Source organism: Oenanthe melanoleuca, chromosome 1A, assembly GCF_029582105.1.
Source record: "Oenanthe melanoleuca isolate GR-GAL-2019-014 chromosome 1A, OMel1.0, whole genome shotgun sequence".
Classification (NCBI taxonomy): Eukaryota; Metazoa; Chordata; class Aves; order Passeriformes; family Muscicapidae; genus Oenanthe; species Oenanthe melanoleuca.
This window is the reverse complement of record NC_079334.1, coordinates 68,457,460-68,477,767: the sequence shown is the minus strand read 5'-3', so window position 1 is coordinate 68,477,767 and position 20,308 is coordinate 68,457,460. Positions and strand designations below refer to the sequence as shown.

Genomic DNA, 20,308 nt, shown 5'->3' with positions numbered 1-20,308 from the left:
ATTCTGGGAAGCATTGGAAAAAACCAACACAGACATCAATCACAGCCAGCACAGCTTCAGGAGAGGGAAGTCCTGGCTTGGCCACCCTGATTTGCTGCTACAACAGCACAACCCACCTGGATGATCCAGAAAAGGCAGGAGATGGAATCCTCAGACTTCAGCAAAGTGCATCCAGGACAGGCTGGGGAGCAGCCTGGGGCTGCTGGGTGATGGGAAGCTGGATCTGAGTCAGCAGTGCCCAGGAGGGACATCTCAGTGGGGACAGCAGTGACAGCAGCAAGGGAGGGCATTGTCCTGCTGTGAACAGGCCCCCCAGGGAATGGGCACAGCCCCAGGGCTGCAGGAATCAGGGTGGGGTTGTTGGATCCCTGTGGATCCCTCCACCCCCAGCCCACAGGAGCTGGGAAAGCATCACCAAGAAAACCACAAAGCTCCAACAACTTCATTTTGGGCTGATAAAACCCATACAAGCACCACCACTGATGGATTTCCAGGGGTCTTTCCCATTTCATTGGCTGCTCATGAGGGACTCTGGAGATCTTTGGAGAATGCTCTTCCTAAAAAATATATATTTGGTTTAATCACTGAGCTCACAGCTCCTGCTGAGAGGGGCTTTAATTGCTGCTGGGCTACTGCCTGTGGGTAAAAGCCTTAATTATAAGATATTATTAAAAGATAGATATTATTAGATTATAATTAAATTTAAGGGAGAGGGAAAGGATCTGCATCCAGCATGTGCAGCAAGCAATGGAGAGGGGATAAGAGCATCCACAGTGCTGCCTGGGATGGGGACAGGATGGAAGGAGACAGGAAAAGCAGCTCAGAACAGAATTCCTGAGCATCCCTCACCCCAGGAGAGCTGGTTTATTTAATCTCAGTAAAATGATGGCACTGAGCAGGTTCTTTACAGCTTCTGCTCTCCCATCCCCATCCCTTTTCCATCCTTCCCTGTCCTGCCATCAGCAACTCCAGCTACTCACCCAGCAAAGCTCCCAAATGTCCCAAGACTAATGACAGCAGGATTGTCTGTGCTGATGCCTCACTAGGAAAACAAAAAGGCTTAATAAAGCAGCTTCATTAATCCCTAACGAGCTGCTGCCTTCCCAGGCTGCTTCCTGCCTGCTCAGGGCTGTCCATCCTTTCAGAGCCCAACATTCCTGTGCCAGCATTCCCTGGTTTTCATGTGAAGGACATCCCAATGGGACAGGGGAGGGGAAAGAGGCACCAGAGCCTCCTTGCCTGTGTTAATGGAGCTGTCAGTGTTTTGCTTTAGGGCTGTTTTTGTTTTTAAAGATAATAAATCAATCCAAGCCCCAGCTTTGTCCTCTCACCACATCCACCAGCATTTCCCTGCGTGGAGGGAGATGTCCATAGGGTGGGACAGGTTGGGGACAACACCAGGAGCATCCCTGACCCTTCTCTCAGTCTGGTACAGACCTCAAAGGCAGGAGGAGCAAGGACAGGCAGACAAGCAGGCTGGAATGAGCTGGAGCTTTGGGAGGCTCACAGAAAACTGGAGCCACAGCCACCCCTGTGGCTCTGTCCCTGGGATGAGGTGACAGAGGGGCCCAGGCTGGAGACCAAGGCTTATTTAAGGAGAAACAAACTTGTTTCTGATTTGTACAAAACTGCTTTAATGACAAAACAGCTGAAAATACCTTTGGGTGCATTTCTGGTGCCATCAAACATCCCATGTGCAATTCCCAAGGTTGGGAGGATGAGGAATTTCTCAGGCACCTTCTCCCAGTGCAGCACATCCCCAGGGACGGGTCTGTCCTCCAGACACACCAAAATCCCCTTCAAGACCCTCCACTGAGGACAGTTTTCCTTCCAGCCACTCAAGTGTGGGCTGGAGATGCCTCTGTGACGTGCTCTGGCAGTGAGGCTCCTCACGTTGGGAGCAATTCCATTGCCACCACCCTTGTGCCACACAGGGGGAGCCCAGCAGCAGCTTCAAGGAAACTGCACTTCCAGACTGGAGCCAGCCCAGCCGAGTCCCTGAGACACTGGAAAAGGTCTTGATGGGTGCTGAGCCCAACAAAGGGGCTGGAGAAAGGAGAATCCAAACCTCAGCAGCCACTGGGCGAGGGGGCGAAGAAATACACGGCCAGCAGGATGAAGTAAACCATCACCAGCACCGTGCCTGGGGACAGAGAGGGGTGGGGGGAGTTACTCCCTGGAACAAGGAGGGTCTGGATGAGCCCCCTCTAGAGGGCTTGTCCATGAAAAGGGAGTTAAAAACCTTTTAAAGGGGGAAATGGAGTGATCCCCCTTGGAGCTGCTGCAGGGAACAGCTCCAAGATGAACCCCAGCATCACTCAGGTCACACACACCCCAACAGGCAGATGGACCCAGGGATGGTCCCAGGAGCCCCCCATCCCTCATCCCAGGGAATACAGGGATACTCCAGGTCCCTGTGGGAGGTGGTCACCTTGGAAATAGTCACATTTGCCATCCATGAAGATGTAGTTCATGAGCACCACGCTGAACATGCTGGCGTAGACGTGGAGGTCACTGAAGACCAGAGTGAAGTTTGTTGGCTGCAAGGAAGAGGATTTCGGGTTTATGGCAAATCAGGACAACCCCACACTGGCTCTGTCTGGGGACTTGTGTGTCACCCCCTAAATGTCACCCCCTAAACCCCCTGTCAGGTGTCCCCAGGGTGGGGACAGCACAGGAGACATCAGACCTCTCTTCCCCTGCACTGAGCCGAAGGGAAGGGCAGCTGTGTCCTTTCCATGTCCCACAGACACCGTGTCCCCAACCCTCAGGAGGTCCCCAGGGCTGTCCTGGGGCTACTCACATAGAAGATGGTGAAGAGCACCAGGATGGGGATCTGGAGCATGCAGACCTGCACAGCAATGCAATTCCCAATCTCGATGCTGGGGAGGAAGGACAACTCACTGGGTCAGTCTCTGGGTGAGAAAATTCCAATCCACACAGCCCACCCCAGTTCTGGCAGCATTTTTTGGGTGACTAAGCCTCCTTAAGGACAAGCTGACACACAATCTGACCCAGCCCATTGTGGGCACCAAGGCACAGGGTACAGGAACCACCCCAAAACTCATCCTTGCAGCCAGCTCACCTCAAGCTCAGATTGTTCTGCAGGGCAAACTGGATGCCATTGACAATCTCTGGCAGCTCAGGCACCATTGCCAGCACGGTGACACCGATGAAGTACTGCAGGGAAGAGGTGACATCAACCTGTGCAGAGCATCTCAAAATCTTTTACCCCACACACACAGTGCTTTTGGGGTTCCAACAGCAGCCAGGGCAGGTCTCCATCCCTGGAGGGCACAGCCAGAGGCAGCTCACCTGTGAGATGGTGGAGTTGGTGAGGATGGGGCTGATGTGCTCGGTGGCCAGGTCAGCACAGGCTGACATGCAGAGGGTGGAGAGCAGGAGGATGAGCAGGGCCCGCCAGCGGGACCAGTGCACCACGGCACTGTGGTGGTGGCCAGGCACTGGGGAGAGAGCAGAGCTGTGTGGGACACTGCAGAGCAGTGACAAGAGCCAGCCCTGCAGGCAGGACATCTGGGGACGCTCGCTGGGTGAGTGACACTCACTGTGACAGTCGCTGATGTGGATGTCGTAGATGTGTGTGTGGGTTTTGAGGGTGAAGAAGAGCCCGATGAGGTAGGCAGCAGGGAGCAGGATGGACACTGTGTACACCAGGGGTCTGTGGGACACAGGTGACACCGTCAGTGCCACCAGGGGCTGGCAGGGACACCCCAGGGAATTCCCCTGGGGATGGAGGGGATGGGGTGCTGGATCATTGGGGTGGAGAGGGGTTTGGGAGGGATATGTGGGAACACAACCAAACCCAAGAGATGCCACCCCAATTTGGGGACAGCTCTGTCCCCCCTGCCATGGACACTCACTGGACGTGGCTGTAGTAGAGGGTGCCATTGTTGTCCATCTGCAGAGAGAGCACCTGTCACCAGGGACACAGGGACAAGGGACAGCCCCACTGCCACCACCCAGCATGAGAGCCAGGGGGGCTCAGAGCATCCCCCACCCCAAACCTGCCCTGTCTCCCACTCACCAGGTCAAAGAGACAGTTGTGGCACAGGTAGTGGCCCAGCGGGTTCTGGGTGACGTTGTGGCACTCGCCGCACACCAGCTTCCCGTACACCTTGGAGAAGAGTGTCGGGGCAAAGACACCTGCAGGGACAGCACATGGAGCACACACCCACCCTGAGGGACCCCCAGACCTGGGGGACACCTTGGGGACACCCCTGTCCCCAACTCACCTCCCACAGAGAGGAAGAGCAGGGCCGAGCTGACGCCGGCAGAGCGGCTGTTGAAGCGCTGCTCCTGGTGCCGGATGCCCCCAATCACCATGCACAGACCCTTGGGGACAGGGAAAACCCCCCAAAATATCCCCCATCAGTGCTTTGCTCACAGTGATTTACCAAAATAAGAGTGTTGGTCTAACACTGATACTCCACTGTGACAGACAAAAGACTCTCTAACAATTTAAAGTTAGAAAGTGAATGGTTTTTATGAGGTAATCCTCTAATACACACTGCAAAATCACAGAGTCTATTTCTTAGCAAAGGATTCAAACAAATATATATTCATAATAACAGCCCCTCCCATCCCCTGCTTCTTATGGTAATTAGCTTGAATAGCTATTAAGCATTGATTGACTTCTTAAATTAAGTCTGGGGTTGTATTTGTGGAGAGGGGTCTTAAAAGGAGGAAGTAAGGTGAGTCTTCCTCATCCTAAAATCTTGACCTTTTCTATCAATGACAATACAAATGATTTCTGGGGAGAGTCCAGTTTTTCAAAGGATAAGTTTCTGGTTGCATTGTCTATGTACCTTTGGATCTGCTCACTAGTTTCATCTTTTCCCATTGCAAGCCCAAAATGCCAGACAGCCAATTATTTAAGTATCAGATAACTACCCCCTTCTAAAATCTAACATTTAATTCTTTTCAGCAAGGTAACTAAAACCCTAATTTTCCAAGCTCAGTGTTTCACCAGCACCCTCCCATCCCTCAGTGCCACCCATCTCACCGGCACGAAGAGGACACAGCCCACCAGGGTCCCTGTCAGCGCTGACTTGACCACCTCGGCGTAGCAGCGGTTGCCCTCGCGCGAGCCCTTGATCAGCGCCGTGATGTAGAAGGTGAGCTCGGTGATGGAGCCGAACGTGGCGTTCACCACCGCCCCCACCGCGAAGTTACTCTGGGCTGAGATGCTGGAGAGGAGAATCAAAGGTGTCACAGCACGGCTGGAGTGTCCCCACTCACCCCCAGGTGTCCCACCCCGCTCACCTGGCGATGGCCATGCCGATGTAGTAGGAGAGGGGCATGATGGAGAGCAGGGCCAAGGTGAACTTCACAGCAGAGCCTGTCAGGTGGTTGGGGCTGTCCACATAGCCCAGCACCAGCGTCACCAGCACCAGGGGCAGCAGGTCTGGGGTGCCCAGTCAAGGACACAACAGAGTGGGGGTGGATTTGGGGTCACTCCCCATCATCCCACCCCTGTGGGAGCCTGGGGGTGGACAGTGGTCAGGACAAACTCAGGCACTCTCTGTATTCTGGTCTTGAAGTTTGCAGTTTATTGCACTGGGTGTGGATGAAAAGGGCTGAGCTGGGAGCTGCCAGCTGCAGCTCAGAGCAGGGCAGAAAGAGAGTGGAGGGGGGTAGGAGTTCTGAGAGATAAGAGAGGGAAGCAAGAGAATGAAGCAAGAGAGCTAAGAGAAGGATTTTCCCATTTACAACACAATAAATCTCCTTCTCTGTTGAATATTCTGATTCCCACTAACCAATCTAATACAAGATACAAATTCTCTAATATTTACATACAACCTATAGGAATGGCTACATTACCATGTTTTACTGCTTTCTTACCTCTAAACCTTATCTTGGACCCTTCCTGTCACACCTGGAGAGGGTCTCTGCTGCTCTCTGGTATTTGCAGCAACTGGTGTCATCTTAACAAAGGGAGAAGATCTTCAAGCATCCACATTGCTGCTCTCAGCCACTCAGTTTTCATTTCAATCTCACTTATGGTTTCCATATTCTCAAAGTCTTTTGCTAGGCACTCACATTTATAAGGTTTTCCTGATTCATCCCCCCATCTCCAGAAGGATACTGACAGCGAAGACGTTGATGCCATCCACGGCGTATTTGTAGTAGTAAGGGTTGGCAGCTCGGTAGCAGCAGAGAATCACCTCCCCCTCCAGAGGCACCTCTGTCTGCAGGGGGACACGGGGGTCACCCCCATCCCAGCCCCCCAGCAGGGTCTGTCCCCCCCCCAGTCACGCACCCGGCCGAGGCGGCGCACGAGCAGGCGGCGCGGGGGCAGCAGCAGCAGGCGGGCGGCGGCGCGGCCGCTCAGCTTGGCCACGGGGATCAGCACGATGAGCAGCCAGGCGGTGACACACACCAGCCCGTGGGCCAGCGCCAGCAGGGGGTAGCCCAGGCACAGCCACACTGCAGTGCTGGCGTGGTGCTGTCAACGAGAGTCACCTTCAGGGGCTGAGCCCGTGGGCACCTTCCCCTGCGGGCTGGGGGCTCCGGGGGTGGTCAGCAGTCCAGCACGGGGCTCACCCAGTGTCCAGTGCCCAGCCAGCGGCGTGGTGTGGGACCCCCCAGCAGGGCTGAGCTCTCCCCCGTGCCAGCATCACACACCTGATGGGATTTGGGGACCTGGGGAGAGGGAGGATGTCAGGGGGTGCATAGAGCACCCCACACCCCCCAGAGGATTCCCAAGGCACCACCCTTACCTCCACTTTCTGGATCACTTTGCCAAAGGGCCAGAGGAAATACCCGGCCAGCTGCCAGCAGAGCCGCCCTGTGGGGACACAGCCATCAGTGTCCCTTCAGCTACAGGGACATCCCGTGGAGAAGGGAGCCAGGAGCCCCCCACGCCCATCAGCACAGCCCTGAGCTCATCCAGCCCTCACACGGGGGTCCCACACTTGGAACTCACCATAAGGAGCCCCCATGACACTGAGGAACATCACAGCAGCCACCAGGACGTAGAGGAGTGAGAGCCACCAGCCGAAGAGCAGCAGGTAAAGGACATTGCCACACGTCAGTGTGGAGCCTGCAGGAGGGGAGGCACCAGCTGGGACCAAATCCACACTGCCACCACCCAGGGCTGTCCCCAAGGCCACCCACCTCCAGAGGCTCGGATGACATTGAGGTCAGAGTAGAGCTCCTTAACTATCTCGGATCGATCCTCCCAGGGCCGTGCTGTCACGTGGCTCTTCCATTTCTTGAAGCCAAACTTCAGAGAGAGGAGATTTTTTGGTTTTTTTCGGGATGAGTGAAGAGAAAGAAAATTAAAACCCATGACAGCACCCATGGGTGCCCCCACCCACCTTGTAGTTGTTGGAGAGCTTGTTGGCCTCCACGGCGTTCTCGGCCGTCAGGGTGGTTTTCAGCACGCAGCTCTCGCACACCTCCTCCGAGTGCTGCTGGCAGCAGGACGGGGTGGACGCGGCTGCGGGTGACACGCGGGGTCACGGCAGGTGTGGGACCCCCGGACCCGCATCCAGCCCATCCCACAGCCACATACCTGGGGGGACGCGGGGCCGGTGCAGGTGGCAGCCCAGCTCGCCCAGCTCGCCGTGCACGTTGTTGATGGCAGCGCAGTGCCGCTCGCAGAGGGAGCCCCGGCGGGGGCCGTCACTGTCACCGCGGGAATCCCGGACCTTGGGGACATCTGCGGGGGCTGTGGGGGTCACACTGGGGCCATATCCCCGTTCCCTGTGGGGTGTCACGGTCCCCAAACCCCACAGGAGGGACACAGAGCGGTACCCAAGGGATGCTCAGGAGGGGAGACCCCACCTGGGGGGAAACCCCGCTCGGTGCCCGGTGTGCGGGTCGGGAAGGTGCGACCCGGTGGTGCCCAGGGATGGGGGAACCCCTCTGGTGCCCCCCAGCCCCAGAGACCACCCACCCCCAGCTCACCGGGCGTGTCCTGCGCGCAGCAGCGGCGGCGGCGCCCGGGCTCGCTGTCAGTGGCCATGGCGAGAGCAGCAGGTGCGGGGCCGGTGGTCCCGGCCCGGCCCGGCCCGCCGGAATTTAACGGGCGGGGCCGGACATGCGCGCCCCCGGGAGCCACCCCCATCCCGGCGGGAGGGGCCGGGCCGGGCCGGGCCGGGGGGGATGCACCTGGGAACGGGGCGAGAATGGGGGGCGCGGGGACCGGGATGTGCGGGGATCGGGATGTGCGGGGGGACCGGGATGTGCCGGGGATCGGGATGTGCGGGGATCGGGATGTGCGGGGATCGGGATGTGCGGGGATCGGGATGTGCCAGGATCGGGACGCGCGGGGATCGGGATGTGCGGGGATCGGGACGCGTGGGGATCGGGATGTGCGGGGATCGGGATGTGCGGGGATCGGGATGTGCGGGGGGATCGGGACGCGCGGGGATCGGGGTGAGCGGGGATCGGGATGTGAGCGGGGATCGGGATGAGCAGGTGAAAGGATGCAGAGATTGGGGTGTACGGAGACCACGGTGCAGGGTGGAACGGGGTGCAGAGAGAGCGCGGTGTTTGGGGGTGCAGAGAGACCAGGGTGCGCGGGGTTTTGGGGTGCAGAGAGACCGGGGTGTAACGGGTGCAGAGAGAGTGGGGTGCACAGAGTTTTGGGGTGCAGAGAGAGTGGGGTGCAGAGAGACTCAAGTGCACAGAGTTTTGGGGTGCAGAGAGAGCGGGGTGCAAGGTATGTGGGTGCACACAGGTGAGAGGGTGCAGATATTGGGGTGCCGGGGGACCAAGGGGCACAGGGATATCGGGGTGCCCGGGAATTGGGGTGCACAGGGGTAGGAATGAACAGGATCTGGGGTGTGCCAGGTATTGGGGTGCAGGGGGATGTGGGGTGCAGAGTTAGGGCCTGCAAGAACAGGAGTGTGTGATGTATTGGGGTACACGGGGAGCAGGGGGTGTGCAGTGTTGGGGTGCACAGGGAGGGGGTGCAGGGGGAGCAGGGGTGTGCAGTGTTGGGGTGCACAGGAAGCAGGGGGTGTGCAGTGTTGGGGTGCACAGGGAGGGGGTGCAGGGGGTGTGCTGCAGAATGGGAGCAGGAATGGGGTGCACTGGGAGGAACTGGGGTGCACAGGGTGTCAGGGGCACCAGCACTGGGGTACAGGAATGTGGGGTCTGTGCTGGGAGTGGGGTGCAGAGTGCAGGATGTGTGATGTACTGGGGTGCACAGGGACTGACTGGGGTGCACAGAGAGTGGGGTTTGTGATGTATTGGGGTGCACAGGGAGCAGGGTGTGTGATCTCTTGGGGTGTGTGATGTATTGGGGTGCACAGGGACTGACTGGGGTGCACAGAGTGGGGTGTGTGATGTATTGGGGTGCACAGGGAGCAGGGTGCACCAGGGGCTGAGAGTGTGAGGTATTGGGGTGCACAGGGAATGAGGGGTGTGATGCAGAGTATTGGGGTACAGAGGAACTGGGATGTGTGAGGTATTGGGGTGCACAGGGACTGAGGTGTGTGATTTATTGGGGTGTGTTGATATATTGGGGTGCATAGGGACAAGGGTGTGGGAGGTATTGGGGTACAGAGGGACTGAGGAGTGTCATTTATTGAGGTGTGTGAGGTACTGGGGTGTGTGATTTACTGGGGTGTGATATTGGGGTGCACAGAGACTGGGGTGTGATGCAGAGTATTGGGGTACAGAAGGACTGAGGGGTGTGATCTGTTGGGGTGTGTGAGGTATTGGGGTGCACTGGGACTGGGGTGTATGATTTATTGGGGTGTGTGATCTCTTGGGGTGCACAAGGATCCATCTGGGGGCTGTGTGGGAAGAGGCTGTGCAGGATCCTGGGGGTTCTGGGCACCCCAAAAACCTGCAGGGCCCTGGGGTGCAGAGCCCAAGGTGCCCTATGGGATGGGCTCCTCCTGAGGATCCCCATTTTTGGTGAAAAACAGATTTCTGCACTTCAAGTTTTTAGAAACCAACAGCTCACAGGGCTGTGCAGTCCTTGAAGGGGGGAGTTTTGGGGTAAAACCCAACTAAATCTGGATCTTGAACTTTTCTCTTTGTACAGGGATGGATGTGGTGATGCTGAATGCCAAGAAAAACCCCAAAAAGTCTTGGATAAAACAAACTCATTTAATGCAAGAACTAAATGAGCCAGCTTGTTGCCAGTTTTTTGGGAAAACCCAGGTCCCCCAGGGAAGAGAGACAATCACCAAAACCAGTCAGCTCACACCAAAATCCCAAAAATCCCTCTTTCCCTCCCCTCAGTAAAAAATACAGTACAATGATTCCATGTGCTTATGGTTCTATTTACACTTCTAAAATACTCCTTTACCAGAATTTACAACAAATTCTTCCCCTACCCCTCAGAGAAATCTGTCAAATATTGATTGATCCTTTCTTTGAAGCAAACCCAAGTGCTTGTACCAAAAAAGGTACATTCCCAAAAACCTGTGGGTGTGTCCAGCCTGAATTCCCACCAAGGTGCATAAAGCTCCCAATTAGGTGGTGATTAGTGAACAATTAAATTCCAATTTAGGCAGGTGAGAGGTGGGGGCAGTGAAGGAACCCCTAAAAGGGGAGGCCACACTGGTTTTGTACAAAATAATAAAAATAAAAATTGAAAATAACATAAATATTCATATTTGCTGAACTCAGCAAGACAAACATGGTTTTGGCCTTCCTTTTAAACTGCAGGGGTCAGAAATCACAATTACACCAATAATCAGGGAGAAAATGAATTGGTTTTTATCATGCAGAATAAAGTGAAGCAAAACTGAGTCTGAGCTTCCAAACTTGGAATTTCTTGGATCCTGAAGTTGTCCAGGTTGTTTTATCCTTCCAGGTGCTCACAGCTGTGCACAGCCTTGGGGAGGCTCAAAGGAGGTTTGGTTTGGTTTAGTCTGAGATCAGTAAAGCTCAGTTTAAACAGCACTGGTTGAGGTGAGGAGCAGGAAAGAGAAAATTCCTGCCTGGAGTTCATTCCCACAGTGAAATATTCTGTGTAATGCCTTGACAAAATCCAGACTGGAATAATCACAGGCACTTCCTCCTTGTGTCCACAGAGCTGAGTTTTAATGATGCTGTTTTGTGGAAATCCATGTTGTCCTGCAGAGCTGAGTCCCATTACTCCCCAAAGATCCACAGGACGTTGACTCCTGATAAACCCAGATTTACACGCCTGCAAAAAAGGGATCAGGGTTAGATTTTTTTATTTATTTGATTTTAAAACCATTAATTATCACCCCACTGTGGTGGTTTTGGTCTGACACCATTCCTCATGGGATACCTACCCCAACATCCCAGATTCCTTTGTCTTTATGATGTACAGGAACATCAGCAAGGTGTGGAACATGTTGTTCCTGCCCTGGAGCCACAGAAAGAAACAAGGATTGAAAATCAAAATAATCAAAATCTCAGACTTTTCCTAGTTTGGAGTTCCCCTTGGAGTGACAGTGACATCACCCACCAGGGATTGTGACTTGAGGTTTTACAATCAAATGGCAGAAAATTAAGAAGAGGAAGGAACTCCTGTCTCCTGAACAGACACCACAGGTATTACCCAGCAGCAGAGTGCTGGGCAAAGACCAAGCTGTGTAAATGGACCAAAAATGTGTTTAGGGTTTAAAAAGACCCCAGAGCAGCCCAGGAAATGATTCTGAGAGCAGGAGGAGCACAAAGCTGTACCTTGGGCAGGCTGTAGACGTGGCACTCATAGATCAGCTCATAGTGGGGTGGGTTGATGCTGCTCTGGTAGATGCAGAACACGTTTTCATTGGAAGTGTCTGAATTAAAAATGAATTAAAAACAACCTTTCAGAGGTGCTGCTGTGATCTCAAAAGAAAAGAGCAGCTCCAGGGCAGCCCATACCTGGTTTATCTGGAGTCTGGATGAAGTGCTGGGAGGTGAAGGTTTTGCCATCAGGATATTTGGGGTGAGGAGGGAGTCTGGAGTCCAGGTAAGTGCAGAACACGTGCATCAGGATCTGGGCAAACACAAGCAAACCTCATGGAATGGCCCCAAAACAGCAGCTTCCTCCCATGATCCCAGCAGTTAATCCCAGAATTGATAATCTGTGATTACAATGCTGTTTTAGGAACAGCTTCATACCTAAATCTCAATTTCAGGTTTGGCTGAGAACAGCAAAGGAGCTCAAAAACCAGCTCTGCCCACCCCAAACCCAGCAAGGAAACTTCTCCCTTTCCCTCATGAAAACCACTGGAAAAATCTGGGCTGGTCACAAGTCTTAGGAATGCCAAAATTGTGAAATAAAGTCTTAGGATGAGCATCCAAAAAACCAGGGACCAGCCTGAGTTATGTGGGTAACATCAGAAATTATCTGTGATCTGGTGCTTTCTGTGCTCCTTATACCCAACAGGAGCTGTTTGACAGGTAAAAATGGAAGATTTGCTGGAAAAAAATGCCACAAATCTTAAAAAATCTGGGATGCTCACAGCATTGTATTACCCACAATTAACAAAAATGTGAATTTGTTTATTTTTTCTTTTTATTAATAGCCTCAAATTAACATCCAAATTAATATCCATTATTAGTTAATATTAAATAATTAATAGCCAAACTTCTTTATTTGCATTTTCGAGCTGTTCCTGTTTACCAGGACACTCAGAGCTGCTCCACAGCTGGAAATTCCAAATACTTAACCACGTTCCCAAAGAGAAAAATCAAATCCTATTTCAAGGTCGATTTTCTACTTGCAGCAATGGAATCTCTTGAATTAACCAGCAGCAAAGCTGCAAAGCTCCATTTTCTGATTTTTCCCATGTTGCTTAAAGACTCCCTGGCTGCTCCCTGCAATTCCCATCCCCAGATCCAAAGTGGGAACTCACTGAGGAGTCGGTGGGAAGGTCTGTGTCCCATTTCCTGCCCTTGAAATCCCCTCCTCCATTCCAGCGGAAGGAGCTCATGCAGCCCCCCTGGGAAAGCTCTGCAAACAACAATTTGTCATTTTTGGGGGGCTGGAAGTGCATCTAGGTGTAGAAAATGGGGAAAATTCAGAAGATGTTGGTAAAAGGGGTGGTTACAGGATGATTTTTGTGCACCCTGAGCAGGCAGGAGGAAATCGTGGCATGGTTTGGATTGGAGGGTGTCAAAGGGTTAATTGCACCACTTAATTAGTGGTTGTTGCTTTTTAATTTTTTTGTTTCGTTTTTACTTAAAGATTAGAAATATGAAGAACAATTTTAGTGTTTGGATTTGGTTGTTTATTAGATTGTATTTAAAGTACAGAGAGTTTTGCAACACTTCAAGCTACCAGCTAAAAGTGAGCAAAATGGAAATTAATTTAGCTAATTACAAGGTCTTTTAAAGCTAAATAGTTCAATAAAGAACATTTATATTATTTATATTTTTGACCTAATAACTAAACACTTGTGACCTGTATTGCAGCATTATTTAACCAAAAGCAAAATGAAACTGAATTTAGCTGGTTACAGGGTCTTTTAGAGTTAAAGAGTTCAATAAAGAACATTTATATTATTTATATTTTTGATCTAATAACTAAACACTTCTGACCAAAAACTACTACTTGAAATCATGAAGAAGGAGGAAAAAGAAAGAGACAATGCTCAAGAACTTCAATTTTGTTCTGTATCTATTACTATATTTTAAAAACCCATGTGAAATCAATCATGTGAAATCACACACTTCTATTCTAATTACACACTTGTGGTTTTAACTCTATTTCTCAAATTTGGAAGCTTTTTCTAAGGTCTCAAGTCAAAGCAGTGTTCTGCTGGGTTCAGTGCCAAAAAATACAGAAAGTTCAGAACTGCCAGGTTTGTGGGATGCAACAGGAGGGAAACTGAGGATTATCCAGGGTGCTCCAAGCCTGGCCTTGGATCTTTCCAGGGTAAAGAAATTCACTGCAGCATGGAAATGTTTGCAAATCACAACAGCACCAACCTCTGATCCTTTCCACCAAATATTCCTGGTTTGGGGTGAGATCCAGGTACTGCACCAGGGCATTGAGGGTGGGGATGAGTGGAGCTTTCACCAGGGCTGCCTGTTTGAGGCTGCTGATGCTGGCTTCTGCAACACACAACTCAACTCAGCCACGGGAAAAAGAAACAAACTCAGGCACTACAAAGTAACCAGAGCTCCTTCACATCAGCTACAAGGAACCAGCAGGAGTTTAAGGGATGTGGGAAAGAAACAAAGAGGAAATAAAGCAGCTTCTGATGGTTTTAAAGCAGTTTGTAACAGTAGCTTTGGAGGAAACACTCTAAGAACAACCCAAAAAGAGGATTTCATTAAAGGCAGCACATCAAATGCACTTCTCAGTTAATTTGAAACAACAGGAGAAGCAGCTGCTACAAAATCCTAACTTGACATAAAAAACAACATCAGCATTTTAAAAAATCAGACACAATTAAAAAAAACCCAATTCTTTCAGAAAATGGGTGATTTGAAGGAAGAACTCATCAGTGCAGACATTTCTGGGATACACTGAGAATTTACAGCACATCTGTCTTTGAAATTATTTCTGACTGATTAAACATCAATTACTATTAATGATAATTTGAGCTGTAAAATTAAATTTATGGAGAGAAAAAAGAGGCATTTAAGAATTTTACCCAATTATCCAAGCACTCATATTTATAGATATGATAGATGTCTATATCATATTATTGTAATAGATATTGATAGAAGTATTAAACATTCATATTTATAGATATTATAGATGTCTACATCATATTATTATGATAGATATTTATAGAAGTATTATGGAAAACCTTCCCAGCTAAACAAAATGCAGGAGGTGGAACAAAAGACAACACCACCAAAACAAAAATATTCCCAGCCCTGATTTATGTAGCAGCCATTCCAAGGGAATTGCCAGGCTGCTGATCCCACCTCCAATCTGCAGCTCAGGACAGCCCATCCTCCTCAGCTGAGTGCTCACAGATTCCATCTCCTCCACAAGTGGCACCAGAATGGTGTCATTGATCCACTAGGATGGAAAAAGGGGAAAAGTCAAGCTCAGAAGCAACAGGAATGTTTAATCAACCTGAATAAATGTTTGTTAAACAGGAATGTTTAATAAATCCCTCAATAAAACCTGCAATCATCCCCACCACAACCACAAAGCAGTTCAACAGAAACACTGAATCCAATCAAGGAGGGAAATAATTTAATTTAATTATCAAGCCAGGCAGAATTTAAGCTTTAACAGCTCCTGAAAATGCAATGTATGGGAGTTGGGAAAACTGATCTGCAGCAGGTAAAGCTTTTCTGGACAATGAGGAAAGGGGATTATGAACCACAGCCCTCCATGGATGCAGTTTGATGGATCCCTCCCCAGGATATCAGGGAGGTGATAAATTTGTGGGATTTGTGTGTGACAGACCCCAACCCCCAGACAGGAACTGCAATACCTCCCCCATCCCAGGCACAGAGGATTTTCCCACTCCACCTGGAATTCCTCAGGGAGGGACTTACATTCCTGAATTTGGCTGTCCAGGAATCCATGTGATCCAGGAGCTGCCTGTTCATTGTCACCCGTGCCCAAACCTGTGGAAAAGTTAATTAAATCCATGAGAACATCACAGAAACCAGAGGTTTTATGGTCTGTGACAATTCCTGTAAAAATTCCTTGCAAAACAAAGGAGTTGGCTGAATGCTTCAGCCCCACACTCCTGACACAGCTCAAATCCAAACCTTTGCACAAAGGTACATTTTAAAATCCCATTTCTCAATCTTGACCAATTTTTCTGTGGAATTTACCTCTTCTGCAGCCTGTTTGGAGCTGAGATCAGCCTCATCCTTGTGTGCAGAAGGAGCCTGGGACCTGCAGGCCAGCTGGTACTGGAATTTCCTCAGGATCTGGGCATGGTCTGCCATAGAGCGGCTGTAGTTCCAAAAAGTTGGGCTGCTGGAGGGAGAGCTGGAATCTGAGCTCCCTGAAAAGATTAATTCATTAAGAAGTTAAGTTCAATTATTGCCAAGTAATTCTGGAACAAACAGCACAGGGACAACAAGTCAGTGTGTGTGAATACACTGAAGTCACTCTGCAGAAACACTGGATTCACCCTTATCTGGATTTTCTCAATCCAGGAGAAAAATTTACTGGGTGTAGCTCATCCCCTCAATCCTTATCTGGATTGTCCCAGTCCAAGACAAAAACTTATTGGGTGTAGCTCATCCCCTTTTATCCTTATCTGGATTGTCCCAGTCCAAGACAAAAATTTACTGGGTGTAGCTCATCCCCTTTTATCCTTATCTGGATTGTCCCAGTCCAGGACAAAAATTTATTGGATTCAGCCCCTTTATCTGAAACCACCTGGACAAAATCCCCCTCTTATCAGGTGATCTTATCTCAGCCTATTACAGTCAACAATTACAGAGATAATCCATCAGCATTCCCGTGCTTAAATCCTGTTCCAAGGAATAACTGGAGGAAGGAGAAACAATGGGGTTCTACCTCACACCCCAATTCCCCACTAGGAACAAGATTTCCAAACTCACAGGTGATCCATAAATTTTTTTTTTTTGTTTTGTTTTTTTTTTTTTTACTGCTACTTCTCCCATCACAAAAACCAGTATTGGATAAAACCAACACCTCTTCCCTTCCAAGCTTTTCCCAGCAAATCAAAGTCTAATCTGGAACAGAGACCAGGCAGGGCAAAAGGAATAAAAAGGGGAATTTATTGGAAGGATTCACCTTGGGCAGTGCAAGAGGGGATGCATGCAAATCAAATCCAAGATGGATCCTGGTCATGAGTTTTTCACTTTTATAAGTTTTGGTTCATTATATCTTGGGGTTAATTATCCAACCAGAGACCCAGGTTATGGAGTCTCAGCCCCCTGAATTGCCCCCTTTTGGGTACCAGTTGTCCCTGATTCTCTAGCTAGGAAGGAATTGTTTGGTCACTACCCTGTGAAGAGACCTCACTAACACCCAATATGAAGTTTCAGAGTAGCACACGAGATTCTGAATAATATAAAAGCTAAAAGCCAGGGCCTGAGCCCAGTTTACCCAGCTGAACTCTGTGCTGCTTCTCCTCCTCATTCCTCAGGAAGGAGTCCAGGGATTTGACATCAGTGATGCACTCATCTTTGTAGGTGGAATTGTTATACCGAATGGGGGAGAACCTGTAGTGAGACCTCATCCCACTGCTGTCCACAGGCCCCACACTCATGGAATAGGGAGATCCATTGGGAGAGTGGCTGAAGCTGGAAACCTTGGGAGAAAACAAGAAAAAATTAAGTTTTTTTTTTTTCAATTTTACAAGGCTCAAGCTGTCCATTTAGGATGTGTCCTATCCATTACCTTGCTGTAGCTGCTGGGTGAGTAAGTGACAGAGGGGCTGTGAGAGGGGCTGGCCCCTGCCAGAGCCTGCAGCTGGGGGCTGTAGCCACTCAGGCAGCCCCCAGAGAATTTGGGGCTGGCACTGGGCGAGCGGGAGGGGCTGTAGCTCAGCACACACTGGCCCTGGATGGGTGGGGAGGGGGTCAGGGACAGCACTCTCTTGGCTGCTGGCTCCCGTGGAGGGGTGATCTGCACAGCTGCAAGGAAAGCACAGGCAGGGTTACAAGTGGGGATGCAGCAGCCCCAAATTGCCCTTAAACACATATCTGTGTTATTTAGGGCAATTTTTGATGATCACTGAAAACCTGATCCTTACAAAACTCAGATAAAACTGAGATCTGTGACCCCCAACTCAGAATAAACCCCATGGGAGGCTTCTCTAATATTCCATCAGCTTTTCTATTGAACCCACAGTTCCCATCTCTACCACACTAATTAATGTCTCAATTATCTAAAACACAATCAGTTCCACCTCAAATGGACATAAATTAAACCACAGAATGAGGAACAACATTGAGCCCAGATCCTGCACCAGACAACCCAGCTCAGCTCAGAGCTCTTGTAAAATCAGGTAATTCAGAATAAAGAATCCAGAACTGGAGAAACAACAACAAAAACCATGAAAAAGATAAAAAAGAGGGTTTATTCCCCACCTGTCCTGCGCAGCCAGCCCATGATCTGCTGGCTGGGACTCGTGACCAGGCTGGTTGGTGCTGCTGTGTAGGTGAAGTATCTCCAAAAATCAAACAGGGCATTGAGGCTGAACAGGGCTGCCAGGGCAAATTCTGCAAGAAACACATGAGTTTCTGTCATTGAGCAAAAATTACATTATTTGCAAAAGCAGGCTAGGTCTGCTAAAAAAGGTCATTATTAGTGCTACCAGTTGGGGAGGTATCTAAGATTTCTTCACTTTTCAGGCAAAAGAATTGGACATAATTTTTCTCATTGTTGAAATTAGTTTATACATTTTAAAATGGAATTGTTATTTTTCAAAAAGGAAATATAATGATTTTTGTTTCTTTCCAACCTGTTTGACATAGCTTATAGTCTCCTCCTCTGAAACCAACTTGAATTGTTGTAAAACACCCCCCACACCCAGAGCACAACACAGCAGGAAAATAAACCTAAGGCTTTCTGAAGCCTTCATCCACTCATTAACAAAGATCTCACAAATTAGATAAGTCCTTCCAGCCCTTTTATCATAGAGAAAAAGCTGTTAACACTTCTTATCTGCCACTAAAAAGGTGATATTCCTGCAGTTTCAAGGGAGATCACAGAAAGCAAAACAAAGTTTTGGTTTAAAACTCAAACAGGAAAAAAACAACCTGCCTTAAAAACGATCTCCCAGCGATAAAAATGAGTGAAAAACAACAATGAAATTTGATTTAAATGCTGCAACGACTCACCAATGTACCAGAGTGGAAAGCAGCTGATGTTGTAATACGTGCTTAGGAGTTTCCCAGTCCTAAAAAGCAAAACAGGAAAGGAGAATTGAGCAAAAATTTCATCCTGGGGGATATCTGGGGCTCCACACAGTGGAATCTTTGCTGGTTTGGAACAATTCACTTACATTTCAGTGTAGATCATGCCTGCTACAGATATATTGAGCAGCCCCCAGGCCAGCACCACCTTCCTGCTCTCAGCCTGCTTCCTCATCTTCACAGCCAGGTCGATGAGGGAGGTGTCTGGACTCTTGTTTGGTGTCATTGTCTGTGAGAACAGAGGGAAAAATCTGTGAATTTTTACTCAGCAGGAAGATTCTCAGCCTGAGGAACAGCATCCATCTTCTCCCTCATTTTTGAATAATAATATAATTAAAAAGGAGGAGGGAAAGCTCCTGCCTCCTCCAGGCAGGACCAGCGTTTTTATCAAAAATTCTCACTTATTTCAGTAGGTAACAGAGAATTTCCTGTCATATGAAACCCACCGATTTTATTTCCTCCTTTATGCCCAGTAACACCTAATCTGAAAGAAATAACTCTGTCACAGGCAGGCAGCCCTCACATATCCCCCAGATCTCAATCCCCTCCCCAAACTTCTCCTCTCCCTTCCTCAAACCTCACCTTTCCTCCACGCCAAAGGTCTCACCTTCCTCACCACAAACCTCTCTGATCCCCCTCCTCAAATTTAACCTCTCCTGCTCCTCAAACTTCTCTTTCCCCGCCCCAAACCTCTGCTCCTCCCAATCCTCGAACCTCACTTCGCCCCTCCTCATGTTTCATCTCTTCACCGTCCTCCTCCCCAAATCTCTCTGCTCACCTTTCCCAAACCTCATCGGTCTCCCTCCCTTCGCCCCTCCACCTCCCTCTCCAAATTTCACCGCTGCTCCTCCCCAAACCTCCGCTCTCCCCGTCCCCAGATCTCCCCTCACCTCTCTCCAGATCTCCCTTCAACTCTCCTCTCACATCACTCCAAATCTCCCCTCACATCTCCCTTTACCTCTCTCCAGATCTCCCCTCACATCTCCCCTTACCTCTCTCCAGATCTCCCCTCATCTCTTCCCAGATCTCTCCTCACATCTCCCTAGATTTCACCTCACCTCTCCCCAGATCTCCCCTTACATCTCCCCAGATCTCCCCTCACATTTCCCCAAATCTCCCCTCACCTCTCTCCAGATCTCCTCTCACCTCTCTCTAGACCTGTCCCGCTCTCCCCAGATCTCTCCTCACATCTCCCTAGATTTCACCCCACCTCTCCCCAAAGTCTCCCCTCACCTCTCCCCAGATCTCCCCTCACCTCTCTCAGGATCCGCCCCGCTCTCTCCTCAGCCCGGGCTCTTTTCCCCTTTTCCCGCCCGGTGTCTCCGCTCCCCTCACCGCTCTCCGGATCCGCCCCGCTCTCCCCTCAGCCCGGGCTCTTTTCCCTTTTCCCGCCCGGTGTCCCCGCTCCCCTCACCTCTCTCCTCAGCCCGGGCTCTTTTCCCCTTTTCCCGCCCGGTGTCTCCGCTCCCCTCACGCCGCCGGGGCCCGGAGCTCTGTGCGCATGCGCGGGCGCTTGAGTCGCGTCACCAGGCGCGCGCCGGGG

General features: G+C 50.3%; 2 protein-coding genes across 6 annotated transcripts; both read right to left on the bottom strand.

The window, feature by feature from the left end:
- Positions 1–1,591: 1,591 nt before the first annotated feature.
- LOC130248513 (uncharacterized) lies at positions 1,592–8,092 on the bottom strand. Of its 2 annotated transcripts, none has more exons than XM_056482311.1 (20): positions 7,933–8,092; positions 7,538–7,684; positions 7,341–7,462; positions 7,138–7,246; positions 6,947–7,063; positions 6,741–6,808; positions 6,565–6,663; positions 6,281–6,466; positions 6,107–6,209; positions 5,284–5,425; positions 5,024–5,207; positions 4,254–4,353; positions 4,046–4,164; positions 3,882–3,919; positions 3,567–3,679; positions 3,316–3,464; positions 3,086–3,180; positions 2,804–2,882; positions 2,432–2,540; positions 1,592–2,143 (listed from the first exon to the last, which is right to left on the bottom strand). In XM_056482311.1, the coding sequence occupies exons 1-20, from the start codon at positions 8,090–8,092 to the stop codon at positions 2,070–2,072; spliced, it is 2,313 nt and encodes a 770-aa protein (XP_056338286.1). In that variant the 3' UTR covers positions 1,592–2,069. The 2 variants fall into 2 exon arrangements, with proteins under 2 accessions (XP_056338286.1, XP_056338287.1); XM_056482312.1 differs by having other exon boundaries at positions 7,538–7,693; positions 7,933–8,019.
- A 1,983-nt stretch (positions 8,093–10,075) lies between these two features.
- TMEM209 (transmembrane protein 209) lies at positions 10,076–20,284 on the bottom strand. 4 transcript variants are annotated; one of them, XM_056482315.1, is made up of 16 exons: positions 20,180–20,284; positions 20,021–20,040; positions 18,855–18,994; positions 18,691–18,749; positions 17,938–18,069; positions 17,246–17,481; positions 16,952–17,156; positions 15,700–15,875; positions 15,415–15,486; positions 14,830–14,926; positions 13,879–14,004; positions 12,804–12,901; positions 11,827–11,941; positions 11,644–11,741; positions 11,250–11,323; positions 10,076–11,137 (listed from the first exon to the last, which is right to left on the bottom strand). In XM_056482315.1, the coding sequence occupies exons 3-16, from the start codon at positions 18,989–18,991 to the stop codon at positions 11,083–11,085; spliced, it is 1,680 nt and encodes a 559-aa protein (XP_056338290.1). In that variant the 5' UTR covers positions 18,992–18,994; positions 20,021–20,040; positions 20,180–20,284; the 3' UTR covers positions 10,076–11,082. The 4 variants fall into 4 exon arrangements, with proteins under 4 accessions (XP_056338290.1, XP_056338288.1, XP_056338292.1 ...); XM_056482313.1 differs by lacking the exon at positions 20,021–20,040; XM_056482317.1 differs by lacking the exons at positions 20,021–20,040; positions 20,180–20,284 and adding an exon at positions 20,101–20,170.
- Positions 20,285–20,308: the final 24 nt, after the last annotated feature.